Source organism: Borostomias antarcticus, assembly GCF_949987555.1.
Source record: "Borostomias antarcticus genome assembly, chromosome: 3".
NCBI lineage: Eukaryota > Metazoa > Chordata > Actinopteri > Stomiiformes > Stomiidae > Borostomias > Borostomias antarcticus.
This window is the reverse complement of record NC_140236.1, coordinates 19,146,961-19,165,485: the sequence shown is the minus strand read 5'-3', so window position 1 is coordinate 19,165,485 and position 18,525 is coordinate 19,146,961. Positions and strand designations below refer to the sequence as shown.

Below are 18,525 nucleotides of genomic sequence, written 5' to 3'. Positions count from 1 at the left end.
GACGTTTTGATCTGAACCATTGTATATGATCATAAGTAACCTTAAAACAGGGCTAAACATGCATTTTCCCTTACTACTCCTTTAAGTTGCATTTTCAGCTGTATTTTAACATTTTCAGTAAATTATGTAGAGTATCATATTGTATCGCAATGTATCGTGATCGCATCATGATCGTATATGTGAATCATATATGTATCATGTATTGTGAGGTCCTTGCCAATACCCAGCCATAGTGTTATCTGTGTTACATGTGTGCCTTGTGTGTGTGTATGGTTGTGTGAGATAGTGCGAGTAGGGCTGTGCAATATGGACACAATCTTCTATACAATATGGGTAATGTCATAGCGATAGTGATATATATCACAATATAGTACGGTTTCTGTAAATTCTAGGGTTGTACCCCAATTTTGTCAGTCAAATCGAGTTCAGCTGTTCAAACCAACACTTCGACTATTCGTTCCTTTTTCTCCAGGCGTAATGGTGACATATTTTTCCCTCGATAATGTTCAGGGGGCTGAGACGCGGGAGCTAAGGGGATTATTGATGATTATTGCTGAACTGATAATGATTATTGATGCTTGATGATTATTACTGAACTGACTCAAATCAACAAAAACTCAACAATGCATCAGCTTTCTAGCTCGCTAGCAATCTGTGGGAAACGTGATGCAGGATTTGAATTGCAACCTGGTTTGTTTAAATTGCTGACATAATGACGGGCTACCTGACTGGTCAGAATAATGAGACAGGCAGCACACATGTAGGTCTATTTCTGTTTAAGCGCGTATAGCCTTTTATTAAAACATGTAGGTGTAGAACGTGTAATAATAGAAACAGCCAATCTTCTTGTGTAGAGGCATCAGTATTAAAATTAGACTGTTGTCCAGCCGAACTACAGCAGCAAGACTGCCCATATTGCTGGAAAAATTGTTTCTCAACATCGTAGGAGGAACGGAACTTGCGATAAGAGTGAAAGATTGGAATGAAGACGAGTTGACTAAGGAGGTGAGGGCATGGGATGCTAGGTATCTCCTGATCAGAGGAAAATGAGCCAAAGAGGCGGAGCCAAGTAAAACAGCGAATATCCATGCTAATGATGGCAAAGTAAGGGCAAGGCCGCCTCCTCCTTATCAGACGGAGTCAAAAAACGGGGGACAGCGGGTCTCAGAGATCCACAGTTGCAGCCAGAATGGGGGAATGCCCTGGGGGGGGGGACCCCTATCCCCGAGTCACCGACGAACAATACCAGGCGATGTCAAAAGAACAGAGACGACCTGAGGGTCAGCAGAGAGGAGTGGAAAGTGAGGCAGTTTTTTTTAGAGGGCAATCTGAGGGAGCCGAAGGGGGGAACAGCGAGAGTGGACCAATAGAATTTAACCTACTACTACCACCCATACTAACCCCAATGACCCCACTAACCTTGCTAAATCCTAACCATGGTCCCAACATGGTCACTGCCACCTGGAAGCTCGGGAACTGGCCCAAAGCCTCCACAGCTATCTTCTAAAAAGATAGTAAAAATCGATTCAAACCAACAACCATTAGTCGCTCTCCTGGCTGAAAAGACATATGAGAAAAACGGCCGACTACTGTGCTCAATAGGGAGTGAGGAATGCACGGTTGACACAGGCACTGAGGTCACTGTTCATAGTGGAGGGGGGAAATGTGAACCCTCAGTAGAGGTGGAGTTGAGTAATGGAGAAGTTCAGCCTCTTAATCCCTTTAATCTGGGAATAAAAATGGGATAGATTGAGCGATAGAGAGAAATATCGATTGATAGACATTTTTCAATACATATCGTCATATCGCACAGCCCTACGTGTTACCCGTGTGTCATGTGTGTGTGTATGCGTGTGTGTGTGTGTGTGTGTGTGTGTGTGTGTGTGTGTGTGTGTGCGTGCGTGCATTGATAGCGTTGCCAAGTAGAAGCCAGGCAGCAGACCTTGTGTGGCAGGGGCCTCCAGCCCCCCCCAGCGCTGGCTGTGTCTCTTCTTCAGGGTGATGTCGATACGGGACAGGGTGAAGGCATAGCTGCACTGGTCTGGCTGGATCAGGTTCCTGGAGCACAACACACACAACTCTAGTCAACATTCAGTCCTCAGAAAACACTCACACCCCTCAGACACACACACACACACTCACTCCTCAGACAACACTCACACTCCTCACACACACACACACACTCCTCAGACACTCACACTCCTCAGATACACACACTCCTCAGACACTCACACTCCTCAGACACACACACTCCTCAGACACACACACTCCTCAGACACACACACTCCTCAGACACACACACTCCTCAGACACACACACTCCTCAGACACACACACTCCTCAGACACACACACTCCTCAGACACTCACACTCCTCAGACACTCACACTCCTCAGACACACACACTCCTCAGACACACACACTCCTCAGACACACACACTCCTCAGACACACACACTCCTCAGACACATACACTCCTCAGACACACACACTCCTCAGACACTCACACTCCTCAGACACTCACACTCCTCAGACACACACACTCCTCAGACACACACACTCCTCAGACACACACACTCCTCACACACACACACTCATCAGACACTCACACTCCTCAGATACACACACTCCTCAGACACTCACACTCCTCAGACACACACACTCCTCAGACACATACACTCCTCAGACACACACACTCCTCAGACACACACACTCCTCAGACACTCACACTCCTCAGACACTCACACTCCTCAGACACACACACTCCTCAGACACACACACTCCTCAGACACATACACTCCTCAGACACACACACTCCTCAGACACTCACACTCCTCAGACACTCACACTCCTCAGACACACTCACTCCTCAGACAACACTCACACTCCTCACACACACACACACACTCCTCAGACACTCACACTCCTCAGATACACACACTCCTCAGATACACACACTCCTCAGACACACACACTCCTCAGACACACACACTCCTCAGACACACACACTCCTCAGACACACACACTCCTCAGACACACACACTCCTCAGACACACACACTCCTCAGACACACACACTCCTCAGACACTCACACTCCTCAGACACTCACACTCCTCAGACACTCACACTCCTCAGACACTCACACTCCTCAGACACACACACTCCTCAGACACACACACTCCTCAGACACACACACTCCTCAGACACACACACTCCTCAGACACACACACTCCTCAGACACACACACTCCTCACACACACACTCCTCAGACACACACACTCCTCAGACACTCACACTCCTCAGACACTCACACTCCTCAGACACTCACACTCCTCAGACACTCACACTCCTCAGACACTCACACTCCTCAGACACACACACTCCTCACACACACACACACTCCTCACACACACACACTCCTCAGACACACACACTCCTCACACACACTCCTCACACACACTCCTCACACACACACACTCCTCAGACACACACACTCCTCAGACACACACACTCCTCAGACACACTATCATCAAACACTCAAACTGCTCAGACAACACACACTGTTCAGACAACACAAACTCCTCAGACGCACACACACACACACTCCTCAGACAACACTCACACTCCTCAGACAACACAGAAACCTTATGAACATTATGAACTGCAACTTTGGGGTGGTGATCTTGTGATCTTGTATCTTGTATGCATGCGCTAGCTAGCATGTTGTACATACGAGTACAGTAGAGCTGACCAAACCTAGCCTGGTTAAACATATCCCCCTATCCTGTAATATGTGTTTCAGAGGAGTCAAGAGTTCGAAGGCACCATATTACACTCAATCTATGGAAGCTATTGTTTCACCATCAGGCATATGTTCTGTCTAATAGTTATCCTATGTTCTAGAGTGCAGCTATATAACCTCGGGCATATGTACTGTACGGCATACCTAGGTGTGGCCAGTACTGTGGCTTATTTATGTACTATTGTTGAAAACAATTTGTTTATTAGCCTTTCCCCTTTGCCTGTTAACCATATGCATGGACAACGGGTTGGTGGCATTTGAAGGCATGAGATCACACTAGATTTATCAAAGCTGTTGTTTCACCATCATCGGGATGGACAATAAATAAATGGATGCTGCCTCCAACCAGCTCGTCCTTTGGTCATCTTTCAACAACCAAATCAGTAACAACACAGAAGTCAAAATCACACCCTTGCCCTATCACACAAGAGGATCTGACCTGATCCTGCCCTATCACACAAGAGGGTCTGACCTGATCCTGCCCTATCACACAAGAGGGTCTGACCTGATCCTGCCCTATCACACAAGAGGGTCTGACCTGATCCTGCCCTATCACACAAGAGGGTCTGACCTGATCCTGCCCTATCACACAAGAGGGTCTGACCTGATCCTGCCTTATCACACAAGAGAGGATCCCACCTGAGTTTGACTTGCCACTTGAACACCGTGTTGACTCCACAGTCAGGATGGAGGCGCAGGAAGTTAGCATCACTGTGGAGCAGAGAACAACATCAGTGGGGAGGTGGAGAGAGAGAGAGAGAGAGAGAGAGAGAGAGAGAGAGAGAGAGAGATGCAGAGTGTGAGAGTGAGAGACAGAAGTGGGACCTGGTCTGGAAGATGAGAGTGAAGTCGTGTTCTCTGAAGATGACCCTGGCCGAGTCCCTGCTGTTGTTCTTCACGTAGACGTTGACCACCATCAGGTCTGTGCCTTTCTCATATGAGTTGTTCTTCACAAACTGCAGGTTGACCATGGGTTCAGGAGCTGCCACAGGGAGGGTACCACAACACAACACAATACAACACACACACACACACACGCGTCACATACGTCACACACCTGCCTGGCTAAAGCCTGGGCTTCTATACCAAGGCTAGACTCATACCTAATCCTACAGTGTCTATACTGCTCAACAACTACTTTAAATACAATCAACTTGCCTCCACCTCACCCTGCCACCACCTCTCCCTCCTCTCACTCCCCCTCCTCACCCTCCCTCCCTCAACTCTCCCTCCCTCCTCTCACTCCCCCTCCTCACCCTCCCTCCTACCTCCCTCCCTCAACTCTCCCTCCCTCCTCTCACTCCCCCTCCTCACCCTCCCTCCTCCCTCCCTCCCCCAACTCTCCCTCCCTCCTCTCACTCCCCCTCCTCACCCTCCCTCCCTCCCCCAACTCTCCCTCCCTCCTCTCACCCCCCCTCCTCACCCTCCCTCCTCCCACCCTCCCCCAACTCTCCCTCTCTCCTCTCACTCCCCCTCCTCACCCTCCCTCCCCCAACTCTCCCTCCCTCCTCTCACTCCCCCTCCTCACCCTCCCTCCTACCTCCCTCCCTCAACTCTCCCTCCCTCCCTCCTCTCACCCCCCCTCCTCACCCTCCCTCCTCCCACAACTCTCCCTCTCTCCTCTCACTCCCCCTCCTCACCCTCCCTCCCCCAACTCTCCCTCCCTCCTCTCACTCCCCCTCCTCACCCTCCCTCCCTCCCTCAACTCTCCCTCCCTCCTCTCACTCCCCCTCCTCACCCTCCCTCCTCCCTCCCTCCCCCAACTCTCCCTCCCTCCTCTCACTCCCCCTCCTCACCCTCCCTCCCTCCCCCAACTCTCCCTCCCTCCTCACCCTCCCTCCTCCCACCCTCCCCCAACTCTCCCTCTCTCCTCTCACTCCCCCTCCTCACCCTCCCTCCCCCAACTCTCCCTCCCTCCTCTCACTCCCCCTCCTCACCCTCCCTCCCTCCCCAACCTCTCCCTCCCTCCTCCCTCCACTGACCTTCTTCTTGCTGCCTGTCCTGAGGTTCCTCTTTAGACTGGTCCTTCTTCTCCTCCTCCTCCTCTGGGCTGCAGGGCTCCTCCTGCTGGGGGGGGCAAGCTGAAGCCAGAGAGGCCGGGGCTGGGGCTGAGGATGAGGCTGGAGCTGGGACTGGGGCTGAGGTTGGAGCTGGGGCTGGGGATGAGGCTGGGGATGAGGCTGGGGCTGAGACAGGGGCTGGGACTGAGACTGGGGCTGAGACCGGCGCTGGGACAGGGGCTGGGACAGGGGCTGAGACAGGGGCTGGGACAGGGGCTGGGACAGGGGCTGAGACAGGGGCTAAGACTGAGACAGGGGCTGAGACAGGGGCTGGGACAGGGGCTGAGACTAAGACTGGGTCTGAGACAGGGGCTGAGACAGAGACTGGGGCTGAGACTGAGACAGGGGCTGGGGCTGAGACAGGGGCTGAGACTGGGGCTGAGACTGGGGCTGAGACTGGGGCTGAGACTGGGGCTGGGGCCAACTCTCCTGCTCCTGGCTGCTGCGGGTTTGTGGTGCTCCGCTCCACCTGGCCAACAGGCACCACCCTGGCCCTTGAGTCAGTCCTCCCTGCCTGGCTCTGGGGCTGCTTCTGCTTATGGGTCTGGGGTTGCTTCTGGCTCTGGGGCTGCTTCTGGCTCTGGTTCTGGCTCTGCTTCTGGCTCTGGGTCAGGGGCTGCTTCTTGGTCTCCCCTCGCCTGTCTGCAGACAGAACAGCTGGAAGACTCTGATTGGAGGAGGGCTCTGGCTGGGGGCGGGTCCCAGCGGATGGCATGGAGGCTGATGATTGGATGCTGTTCTCTTCTGCTCCAGTATTGAAGGCTGGCTCGGAGGCCAAGTCTCCCTTCTCCTCCTCCTGCGACACGCACGCACACATGCACACAGGCACACACACGCACAGGCACACACAGACGGACACAAGGTTCAATAACACTATAAACTATTTTTATTACAATTATTTTCTATATTTTACTTATATACTTATATTTACTTTTATACTTTAATATTTATCAACGTTATATATACATAGGACAATGAACATTGATCCACATTGTAATATGCCAGTATTATATTGTTGTGTGCCACAATTATCAGATATTATATTGTAATGTGCCAATATTATCATATTACATTGTAATGTGCCAGTATTATCAGATAGTATATTGTAATGTGCCAATATTATTATATTATATTGTAATATGCCAGTATTATTAGTTATTATATTGTAATGTGCCAGTATTATCTGATTCTCAAAGATTCCTAGAGCTCATTTCATGCCATGGGAGCACCATACTGTTACTGAAGGCAGTCTTTCATAATTAATTTCAATAATAAAGGGAAGTTAGGTAATTAGACAGTTTTTGTAGGATTGCTTTGTATACATACAGGAGCCAGTGCAGTGTACAGTGCATCTCCTAGTGGCCAGGGATGGACAAAATACAATGTGTTCTGAGATGATCACCAGTAACAAAGCCAAGTGCTGAATGATACACAGTATCAAGCTGTTTCAAGGTGGTGGGCGCAGGCATATCGATGACATCTATAACCATCTATAATAATATTGACCATAATTAAGCACTGACATTGTCATCATTATTATCAGATATTATAATGTGCCAGTATTATCAGATATTATATTGTAATGTGCCAGTACTATCAGATAATTGTAATGTGCCAGTATTATCAGATTATCAGATATTATATTATGTGCCAGTATAAAATATTATTATCAAATATTATATTTGTAATGTGCCAGTATTCATATATTATGTTTCTAGTGTGCCAGTATTCAGATATTATATTGTAATGTTCCAGTATTATCATGGTAATGTGCCAGTATTATCAGATATTATATTTTAATGTGCCAGTATTATCATGGTAATGTGCCAGTATTATCAGATATTTCCGGAAGAGCATTAGGGCCAACAACTGAGTTTATTATATTTTAAGATTCTGAGATTAAAGTCATAATTTCTGAGAAAAAAAGTCAGCAATAACTAAGAATTTCTGACTTTAAACTCAGAAGCTTAGAAAAATAAAAACTCAGCTGTTGGCCCTAATGCTCTTCCGTAGATATTATATTGTGATGTGCCAGTATTATCAGATATTATATTGTAATGTGCCACAATTATCAGATATTATATCGTCATGTGCCAGTGTCATCAGGTATTATATTATAATGTGCCAGTATTATCAGATATTATATTGTAATGTGCAGTACTATCAGATATTATATTGTAATGCCAGTATTATCACATAATAATGTGATGTGCCAGTATTATCAGATATTATATTGTAATGTGCCAGTATTGTGTAACATGCCAGTATTATCAGACATTATATTTGTAATTCACCAGTATTATCTGATATTCCAACAAAGTAATGTGCTAGTATTATAAGATATTATATTATAATATGCCAGTATTATCATGGTAATGTGCCAGTATATTAGATATTGTTTGTAATGTGCCAGTATTATCAGATATTATATTGTAATGTGCCATTATCAGATATTATATTGTCATGTGCCAGTGTCATCAGGTATTATATTGTAATGTGCCAGTATTGTCAGTTATTATATTGTAATGTGCCAGTAGTATCAGATGTTATATTGTAATGTGCAGTACTATCAGATATTATATTGTAATGTGCCAGTATTATCAGATAATATTGTGATGTGCCAGTATTATCAGATATTATATTGTAATGTGCCAGTATTGTGTAACATGCCAGTATTATCAGACATTATATTTGTAATTCACCAGTATTATCTGATATTCAAACAAAGTAATGCGCCAGTATTATCAGTTATTATATTGTAACGTGCCAGTATTATCAGTTATTATATTGTAATGCGCCAGTATTATCAGTTATTATATTGTAACGTTCCAGTATTCAGATATTTGTACTGTGCCAATATTATCAGATATATTTGTAATGTTCCAGTATTCAGATATTATGTTTCTAATGTGCCAGGATTATAAGATATTATATTGTAATATTCCAGTATTATCATGGTAATGTGCCAGTATTATCAGATATTATATTGTAATGTGGCAGTATTATCAGATATTATGTTTGTAATGTACCAGTATATATATATTATATTGTAATGTGCCAGTATTATCATGGTAATGTGCCAATATTATTAGATATTGTTTGTAATGTGCAGTCTTATCAGATATTATATTGTAATGTGCCAGTATTATCAGTTATTATATTGTAATGTGCCAGTATTATTAGATGTTATATTGTAATGTACGAGTATTATCAGATGTTATATTGTAATGTGCCAGAATTATCAGATATTATATTGCAATGTGCCAGTATTATCAGTTATTATATTGTAATGTGCCAGTATTATCAGTAATTATATTGTAATGTGCCAGTATTATCAGTTATTATATTGTAATGTGCCAGTATTATCAGTTATTATATTGTAATGGTCCAGTATTATCAGATGTTATATTGTAATGCGCCAGTATTATCAGATATTATATTGTAATGTGCCAGTATTATCAGATATTATATTGTAATGTGCCAGTAGTATCAGATATTATATTGTAATGTGCCAGTATTATCAGATATTATATTATAAAGTGCCAGTATTCAGATATTTGTACTGTGCCAGTATTATCAGATATTATATTGTAATGTGCCAATATTATCAGAAATTATATTGTAATGTGCCAGTATTATCAGATATTATATTGTAAAGTGCCAGTATTATCAGATATTATATTGTAAAGTGCCAGTATTCAGATATTTGTACTGTGCCAGTATTATCAGATATTATATTGTAATGTGCCAATATTATCAGATATTATATTGTAATGTGCCAATATTATCAGATATTATATTGTAATGTGCCAGTATTATCAGTTATTATATTGTAATGTGCCAGTATTATCAGTTATTATATTGTAATGTGCCAGTATTATCAGTTATTATATTGTAATGTGCCAGAATTGTGTAATGTGCCAGTATTATCAGATATTATATTGTGATGTGCCAGTATTATCAGATATTATATTGTAATGTGCCAGTATTATCAGATATTATATTTGTAATGCACCAGTATTATCTGATATTCCAACAAAGTAATGTGCCAGTATTATCAGATATTATTTTGTAATGTGCCAGTATTATCAGATACTCAGATGCACATATTCCAAACTAGTGCAATCCAGCGGCATGTGAAGATGTTCAACATTGAGCTTTTTTGTGAGTGTAGCAGAAGAATGCTTCGCTTCACTCACTACGTGAACACGCTCATCTTGGCATTGTATCAATTCTTGGGAGTCCTAAAATCGCTCAAAATACACATTCTATGGACTGGGAATACCTGCCCTTTCAAATAAAGATCATGTGTGCATGAGGTCATTGAGCCCAATCCCAGACCCTTGGCTGCGCAATGGGAAGGCGTCCTAGATACCAGAAGAGTGTGAGCAGCGACATTAAACACTAATAAATATTTTGTGAATAAGAAAACAAAACGTGTGCCCATAATTCATTCAACTTCATGTGACAGAGGAGACTGTGAGCCAATATAATAATAAGATGGACTAGAGAATTCACATCATGCGTGAAACAAACCATTTGAATGTAATTTTGAGGAGTTCTGGTCAAGTTTTGAATTTTGATGAAAAATCACAACTCCATTTAAGCCCTGGAGAAGTAATGCGGCAGTATTATCAGATATTTTATTGTAAAATATAGATATTATATTGTAATGTGCCAGTATTATTATGGTAATGTGCCAGTATTATTAGATATTATGTTTGTAATGTGCCAGTATTATCAGATATTATATTGTAATATGCAGCCTTCCTATCCAGAGTAGCATGGGAGGAAGTCTCCCGCCTGAGCGTGACCCACCTGAGCCACAGCAGGCGTCTTCTGCTTCCTGGTCAACTGCTCGGCCCGGTTATCCCTGTGGACTCTCCCATTTGCGGCAGCCTTGGAGTGTGTGTCCCAGGTGGCGGGTGCAGGTGCTGGGTCCCTGGAGGGCCTGACGGTGCGCTTGGGGCTGGGCTCCTGGTGCTGGTCCCCCCCTGCCCTGGTGACCGCAGGCTTAGAGACCCCCTCCTCCTTCACCCTGGTGTCTCCGGCTGGACGCTGTGCTGGAGGTCTGTTCTTCATGGCGCGTTTGACGCCACGCTCCGCTTTGCCATGGCGAGGCTCAACGCCATGCGCCGAGGGGGAGGGAGAAAGTTTGGGCTTCTCCACCATCTCTGAGGTGGACTTCTCAGTCTTTACCTCCTCCTCTTCCTCTTCCAACAGTAGCTCTTTACCATTCTTGGTCTCAGAGGTCACCGGCTCCTTCTCCCTCTTGTTGGACTGCAGTGAACAGAGACAGGTTTAGAGATTATTAGCACTATTCATTCTCTCATGGTTCAGTCTCTTCAGATTATTAGCACTATTCATTCTATCATGGTTCAGTCTCTTCAGATTATTAGCACTATTCATTCTCTCATGGTTCAGTCTCTTCAGAGAGAAGGGTATCTTTGCCTAAGTAAAGCAACATCAGTGCTAGATGCAAACACCAAGTTCCAAACACATTTTTATCCTCTGGGTAGGTGTGACCTGTGTCCTGCTCTGCCCGTGTCTGCTTGCATTTTCTCTTTACAGAGCAGTGCTGGTGGGCGGAGCTGGGAGCGTGGCCTGGCCTGATGGTGCTCACCTGGGTCCAGACGTGGCCTGGGGGGTACAAAGGCCTGCTGCCCTCAGAGGTCTGGAAGATCCCTCTCCCTGAGTACATCCCATCGTTCAATTCAGTTTATTTATTTGATTAATAAATATAATTGCTTGTCTCTAAGTTCCCTTTGTTTGGTCTCCTTGTTTGTCACAACCCACAAGCTGGTTTGTGACAAAGTGGGGGCTCGTCCGGGATCCTCCTACCTGATTGTAGTAGGAGCAGGTCTGGGGTTTGTTTGGTTTTGTGTTGGGGGCTATTTGGTTTTGGTTAGGGGCTTCCAGGCGCCATGGTTGCTGGTGTGGAGGGGTGAGAGGTGGGTAGGGGTGGTGTCACAACCCACAATCAAGTGGGAATGTGACAGGTGGGATGCAGGCCAAACGAAGTTAGCATAATGGAGATCTTAATTACAGTTTAAATTACAGAGCTGACAGGTGGGAGGAGTCTAACCATGAGGGGGGGGTTAGGTGTGTTATGGTGGGAGGAGTCTAACCATGAGTGAGGGTCAGGTGTGTTATGGTGGGAGGAGTCTAAACATGAGGGCGGGGCCAGGTGTGTTATGGTGGGAGGGGACTAACCATGAGGGAGGGTCAGGTGTGTTATAGTGGTAGGGGACTAACCATGAGGGAGGGCCAGGTGTGTTATAGTGGGAGGGGACTAACCATGAGGGCGGGGCCAGGTGTGTTATAGTGGGAGGGGACTAACCATTAGGGAGGGCCAGGTGTGTTATAGTGGGAGGAGTCTAACCATGAGGGAGGGCCAGGTGTGTTATAGTGGGAGGAGACTAACCATGAGGGAGGGCCAGGTGTGTTATAGTGGGAGGAGACTAACCATGAGGGAGGGCCAGGTGTGTTATAGTGGGAGGAGTCTAAATATGAGGGAGGGCCAGGTGTGTTATAGTGGGAGGAGACTAACCATGAGGGAGGGCCAGGTGTGTTATAGTGGGAGGAGTCTAAATATGAGGGAGGGCCAGGTGTGTTATAGTGGGAGGAGACTAACCATGAGGGAGGGCCAGGTGTGTTATAGTGGGAGGAGTCTAAATATGAGGGAGGGCCAGGTGTGTTATAGTGGGAGGAGACTAACCATGAGGGAGGGCCAGGTGTGTTATAGTGGGAGGAGACTAACCATGAGGGAGGGCCAGGTGTGTTATAGTGGGAGGAGACTAACCATAAGGGAGGGCCATGTGTGGAAGGGGATCTTCTTGTGCATGACCAGGATCAAGAAGCTGCCCTTCTCCTTGTACTGCACTCTGCTGCATGAGCCCTCAATCTCCTCCTGCAGGTGACATCCCCACTGGCGCCCATCTGAAACACACACAGTCTGATTCAAAATCCAACACCAACAGGCGTTGCGTGTGTGTGTGTGTGTGTGTTTGTGTGTGTGCGCGCACGTGGGGGGGAGCTCACCTGGAAGGCGTGCCTGACAGTGTGCGTCAGTGAAGGTGGTGTGTGTGTGTGTGGGGAGCTCACCTGGAAGGCGTGCCTGACAGTGTGTCTGTGAAGGTAGTGTGTGTGTCTATGTGTGTGTGTGTGTGTGTGTGTGTGTGTGTGTGTGTGCGCGCATGTGTGTGTGCGTGTGTGTGTGCGTGTGTGTGTGGAGCTCACCTGGAAGGCGAGCCTGACTGTGTGTCAGTGAAGGTGGTGTGTGTGTGTGTGGGGGGAGCTCACCTGGAAGGCGTGCCTGGCAGTGCGTGTCAGTGAAGGTGGTGTGTGTGTGTGTGTGTGTGTGTGTGTGTGTGTGTGTGGGGAGCTCACCTGGAAGGCGTGCCTGGCAGTGCGTGTCAGTGAAGGTGGTGTGTGTGTGTGTGTGTGTGGGGGGAGCTCACCTGGAAGGCGTGCCTGGCAGTGCGTGTCAGTGAAGGTGGTGTGTGTGTGTGTGTGTGTGTGTGTGTGTGTGTGTGTGTGTGTGTGTGTGTGTGGGGGGGGGGGGGGGAGCTCACCTGGAAGGCGTGCCTGACAGTGCGTGTCTGTGAAGGTGGTGTGTGTGTGTGTGTGTGTGTGTGTGTGTGTGTGTGTGTGTGTGTGTGTGTGGGTAGCTCACCTGGAAGGCGTGCCTGGCAGTGTGTGTCAGTGAAGGTGGTGTGTGTGTGTGTGTGTGTGTGTGGAGCTCACCTGGAAGGCGTGCCTGGCAGTGCGTGTCAGTGAAGGTGGTGTGTGTGTGTGTGTGTGTGTGTGTGTGTGTGTGTGTGTGTGTGTGGAGCTCACCTGGAAGGCGTGCCTGGCAGTGCGTGTCAGTGAAGGTGGTGTGTGTGTGTGTGTGTGTGTGTGTGTGTGTGTGTGTGTGTGTGTGTGTGTGTGTGTGTGTGTGTGGGGAGCTCACCTGGAAGGCGTGCCTGACTTTGTGTCAGTGAAGGTGGTGTGTGTGTGTGTGTGTGGGGAGCTCACCTGGAAGGCGTGCTTGGCAGTGCGTGTCAGTGAAGGTGGTGTGGACGTCTTCTGTCCTCTGCACCCCGTCCCCACAGCGCAGACGCACCATCACCTCGTTAGCACTCTGCTTCCAGTCCACAAACACATCTGAGACACACGCGCACGCGCGCACGCACACACACACACACACAGACACACACACACACACACAGTCAGAAATGCAGTCTAACAACTAGGACAATTACACACTGTCAGACACTCATCTCCATCACAAACACACCCAGCTAGAACAGATGCATTTAAACATTATAAAGCAGGCACTCGTCGTACCCATAAGACACACAATAAGCATATTGCCCGCCCACCCACACGCCCGCCCGCACGCACACCCGCACGCACGCACACACGCACGCACGCACACACACACAAGAGGGAGGTCTAAAACCGGCTGTGCATTAAAGCCCATTTGGCAGCACCCCCAGACTGTGACAGGTGAATGCTGTTCAATCTGCTACTCAGGTCAGACATGGAGGATTCAACAGTAACACATGAGATCTATCATGAGATCTTTAGACTAATGCACTTCAACATAGCCAGAACACTGAATATAACCACTTCAACACAGCCGGGACGCTGAATATAACCACTTCAACACAGCCAGGACACTGAATATAACCACTACAACACAGCCAGAACACTGAATATAGCCACTACAACACAACCAGAACACTGAATATAACCACTACAACACAGCCAGAAAACTGACTATAACCACTACAACACAGCCAGAACACTGAATATAACCACTACAACACAACCAGAACACTGGATATAACCACTACAACACAGCCAGAACACTGACTATAACCACTACAACACAGCCAGAACACTGAATATAACCACTACAACACAACCAGAACACTGAATATAACCACTACAACACAGCCAGAACACTGACTATAACCACTACAACACAGCCAGAACACTGAATATAACCACTACAACACAACCAGAACACTGAATATAACCACTACAACACAGCCAGAACACTGACTATAACCACTACAACACAGCCAGAACACTGAATATAACCACTACAACACAACCAGAAGACTGAATATAACCACTACAACACAACCAGAAGACTGAATATAACCACTACAACACAACCAGAACACTGAATATAACCACTACAACACAGCCAGAACACTGAATATAACCACAACACAGCCAGAACACTGAATATAACCACTACAACACAACCAGAAGACTGAATATAACCACCACAACACAGCCAGAACACTGAATATAACCACTACAACACAGCCAGAATACTGAATATAACCACCACAACACAGCCAGAACACTGAATATAACCACCACAACACAGCCAGAACACTGAATATAACCACCACAACACAGCCAGAACACTGAATATAACCACTACAACACAGCCAGAATACTGAATATAACCACTTCAACACAGCCAGAACACTGAATATAACCACTTCAACACAGCCAGAACACTGAATATAACCACTTCAACACAGCCAGAACACTGAATATAACCACTACAACACAACCAGAACACTGAATATAACCACTACAACACAGCCAGAACACTGATAACCACTACAACACAACCAGAACACTGAATATAACCACTACAACACAACCAGAACACTGAATATAACCAACATTACATCAGCAGTAAGGCACACACAGACACTCAGCGTAACACACTTTCAGACAAGTTACAAAGACAAGTTAACTGCTTAGCCTAAACATAGCCTAAACTGAGAGAGACTGAAGACAATCAATAACATCAATTAATAACATCAATCAATAACATCAATTAATAACATCAATCAATAACATCAATTAATAACATCAATCAGAAGCCCGAGTGACAAACCAAACCACGAGTCTCAGCGCGTAGCCTACCTGTAGTCATAGTGACACTGCTCTAGCAGGCTCAGGGAATCTCATTCTAACAAAGTGCTCCAGTCAGCCACACATGTGGCTCCCGCAGTGCATGTCTGGTGTGGGGCTTTGCAGGCAGCGTGCTCAGGACTAGCCTACTACCAACAACCTCTCTCCTTCGCTCTCTTTCTGTTCAGGATTAGCCTACTACCAACAACCTCTCTTCCTTGCTCTCTTTCTGTTCAGGACTAGACTACTACCAACAACCTCTCTTCCTCGCTCTCTTTCTGTTCAGGACTAGCCTACTACCAACAACCTCTCTTCCTCGCTCTCTTTCTGTTCAGGACTAGCCTACTACCAACAACCTCTCTCCCTCGCTCTCTTTCTGTTCAGGACTAGCCTACTACCAACAACCTCTCTCCCTCGCTCTCTTTCTGTTCAGGACTAGCCTACTACCAACAACCTCTCTTCCTCGCTCTCTTTCTGTTCAGGACTAGCCTACTACCAACAACCTCTCTCCCTCGCTCTCTTTCTGTTCAGGACTAGCCTACTACCAACAACCTCTCTCCCTCGCTCTCTTTCTGTTCAGGACTAGCCTACTACCAACAACCTCTCTTCCTCGCTCTCTTTCTGTTCAGGACTAGCCTACTTCCAACAACCTCTCTCCCTCGCTCTCTTTCTGTCACACACATGCCAAGCTGCTCATAAAAGGTCACAGTCAAGTGACACCTAACCCTCTACAGCTGGGACTGGGTACACCCTCCCTGTCAGACCGTGGTCTAAACCAGACTAACCCCAGCCCTGCCCCCTGCAGACCGATGTGGGAGCACAGTCTACACAGCTACCTCTCTAAGACAACACAGGGGCTGTTTAAACAAGAGGTATGATCAGAAAAACAGCTGTCGGCATGTCAGCTACAGCGTTTCCGCTGGTAAGGTTTTGCCATGGAGCACCGCCACGGCAAGATCCTGGCCGCCACACCAAACATTTGATACAAAAAACAATAATACAAATTAGGCTATATATATATAAAAGTCTTAAATTAAAAATCTGAAACTTTCTAAATATTTCTGCCTAAATGCGCTTTCAAAACCACTGTCGCGCCCACATTAGGACTATTTATTTTCAATAAGACTAAGCCTATAGGCTGCGCACTCTGTGCCGCTCCATGCTGCTCCTTCCTGAGGTGATCGGAAGACTCGGCGCGTGAAGGGATTTTCTTCAGTGAGCGGCATGAGGTTACAACGAAAGATAGGTAGACTATTGACGCTCAAATATTACCATAGTGTTAACCAGTGTTTGAATTGGGCCAAACACTGGTGCTGGCACCTAGGCCTACTCCTCAAAATGCCTAGCCTACTGTCTAAAATACATTTATGTTAGTAATCTAAGTGCCGTTATAGCTACAGTTAGACGTGCCGACAGCTCCTGCCCAGCACGTTGGTAAAGCCTTTGGTTTTATAATTCCCTGATGAGAACTAGCGGATCCTATAACCTAATATATCAATACAATTTTCCAGATGGGCATACGACAATTTTTGAAGAGGAAGAGAGAGGAGAATGATGAGACCAGTCAGGTAGGCTAGGTTCTATTTCGTGGAGCTCCGCCCCACAGGGCTAGCTCCTATTGGCTAGCGAAACCCAGCTAGCTACATTGACTGAAGAAAAAAACATACACGCACCTGTGTCCAACCAAGTCCGGTGCACCACTGTATAAGCGGGCTACGCCCGCACATCTGCTCCTAACCGAAATTTTCAGCTCGCATTGATACTGAAAGAAGATAAGAACGGACGAGTGGAGCCTACATCCTCAGATAGTGGCTCAGCTCTGGACCCGGTTCGGCAGAGCAGGGGTGGATCTCTTTGCTTCGAGAGAGAACGCGAAGTGTCCCCTCTGGTTCTCTCTGAAACAGCAGGACCAGCCTCCGCTGGGCGTGGATGCGTTCGCGCATGCCCCCTGGCCGGGGGCGCTGCTGTATGCTTTCCCGCCGATGGGGCTGATTTTACCATTGTTGGCCAGGGTGCGGTCAGAGGGTGCATCGGTAATACTGATAGCGCCGGACCGCCACTGGGCGAGATGGTATGCAGAAGTGATGACCATGACTACTGTAGAACCGTGGCACATCCCTCATTGGCCGAACGCTCTGTCCCAGGCGGAGGGCTCAATTTGCGCACCTCCGGTCTTGGGACGGCCGCTGGTGGCCTGGCTCTTGAACGGCGGAGATTGTCTGATAGGGGACTCTCTCCGGCCGTGATCTGTACAATTCAGAGCGCGCGCGCAGCTTCCACTGCCTTGGTTTACTCTGGCAAGTGGGCTGCTTTTGCGCGTTGGTGTGAGGAAAGGGACTTCGCTCCCGAGTCATGCTCGGTCGAGGCGATTTTGGAATTCCTTCAGCACCTGATGGGTCATGGTGGCGGTTTGGCAGCATCCACTATCAAGGTGTATGCGTGTGCTATTTCCGCATGCCATGAGGGGTTCGCCAAAACTACGGTTTTCGGGCATCCCCTGGTTAAACGCTTCCTGGCCGGCACGCGCCGTCTTCGCCCTGTGCGTAAGGCTGCGGCGCCGCCTTGGGATTTGCTCTTGGTTCTGGATGCGCTATGTAAAGCGCCGTTCGAACCAATGGAGCGGATATCTCTCAAGTGGCTATCGATTAAGACCGCGCTGCTCCTTGCTCTGACGTCGGGCAAGCGGGTCAGTGATCTGAGGGCGTTGACAGTTTTTCTCATCACGGGTGATGG

General features: G+C 47.1%; 1 protein-coding gene across 2 annotated transcripts in view; it reads right to left on the bottom strand.

The window, feature by feature from the left end:
• Positions 1-18,525, bottom strand: part of usp19 (ubiquitin specific peptidase 19) — a 104,491-nt gene that overhangs the window by 74,599 nt on the left and 11,367 nt on the right. For both annotated transcript variants that reach the window (XM_084436273.1, XM_084436274.1), the window contains exons 3-9: positions 13,879-14,007; positions 12,662-12,798; positions 10,678-11,139; positions 5,782-6,655; positions 4,625-4,781; positions 4,439-4,510; positions 1,943-2,058 (exon numbers count right to left, since the gene is read on the bottom strand). In XM_084436273.1, the coding sequence (XP_084292399.1) occupies positions 1,943-2,058; positions 4,439-4,510; positions 4,625-4,781; positions 5,782-6,655; positions 10,678-11,139; positions 12,662-12,798; positions 13,879-14,007 (1,947 nt within the window). The remainder of the gene's footprint in view (positions 1-1,942; positions 2,059-4,438; positions 4,511-4,624; positions 4,782-5,781; positions 6,656-10,677; positions 11,140-12,661; positions 12,799-13,878; positions 14,008-18,525) is intronic.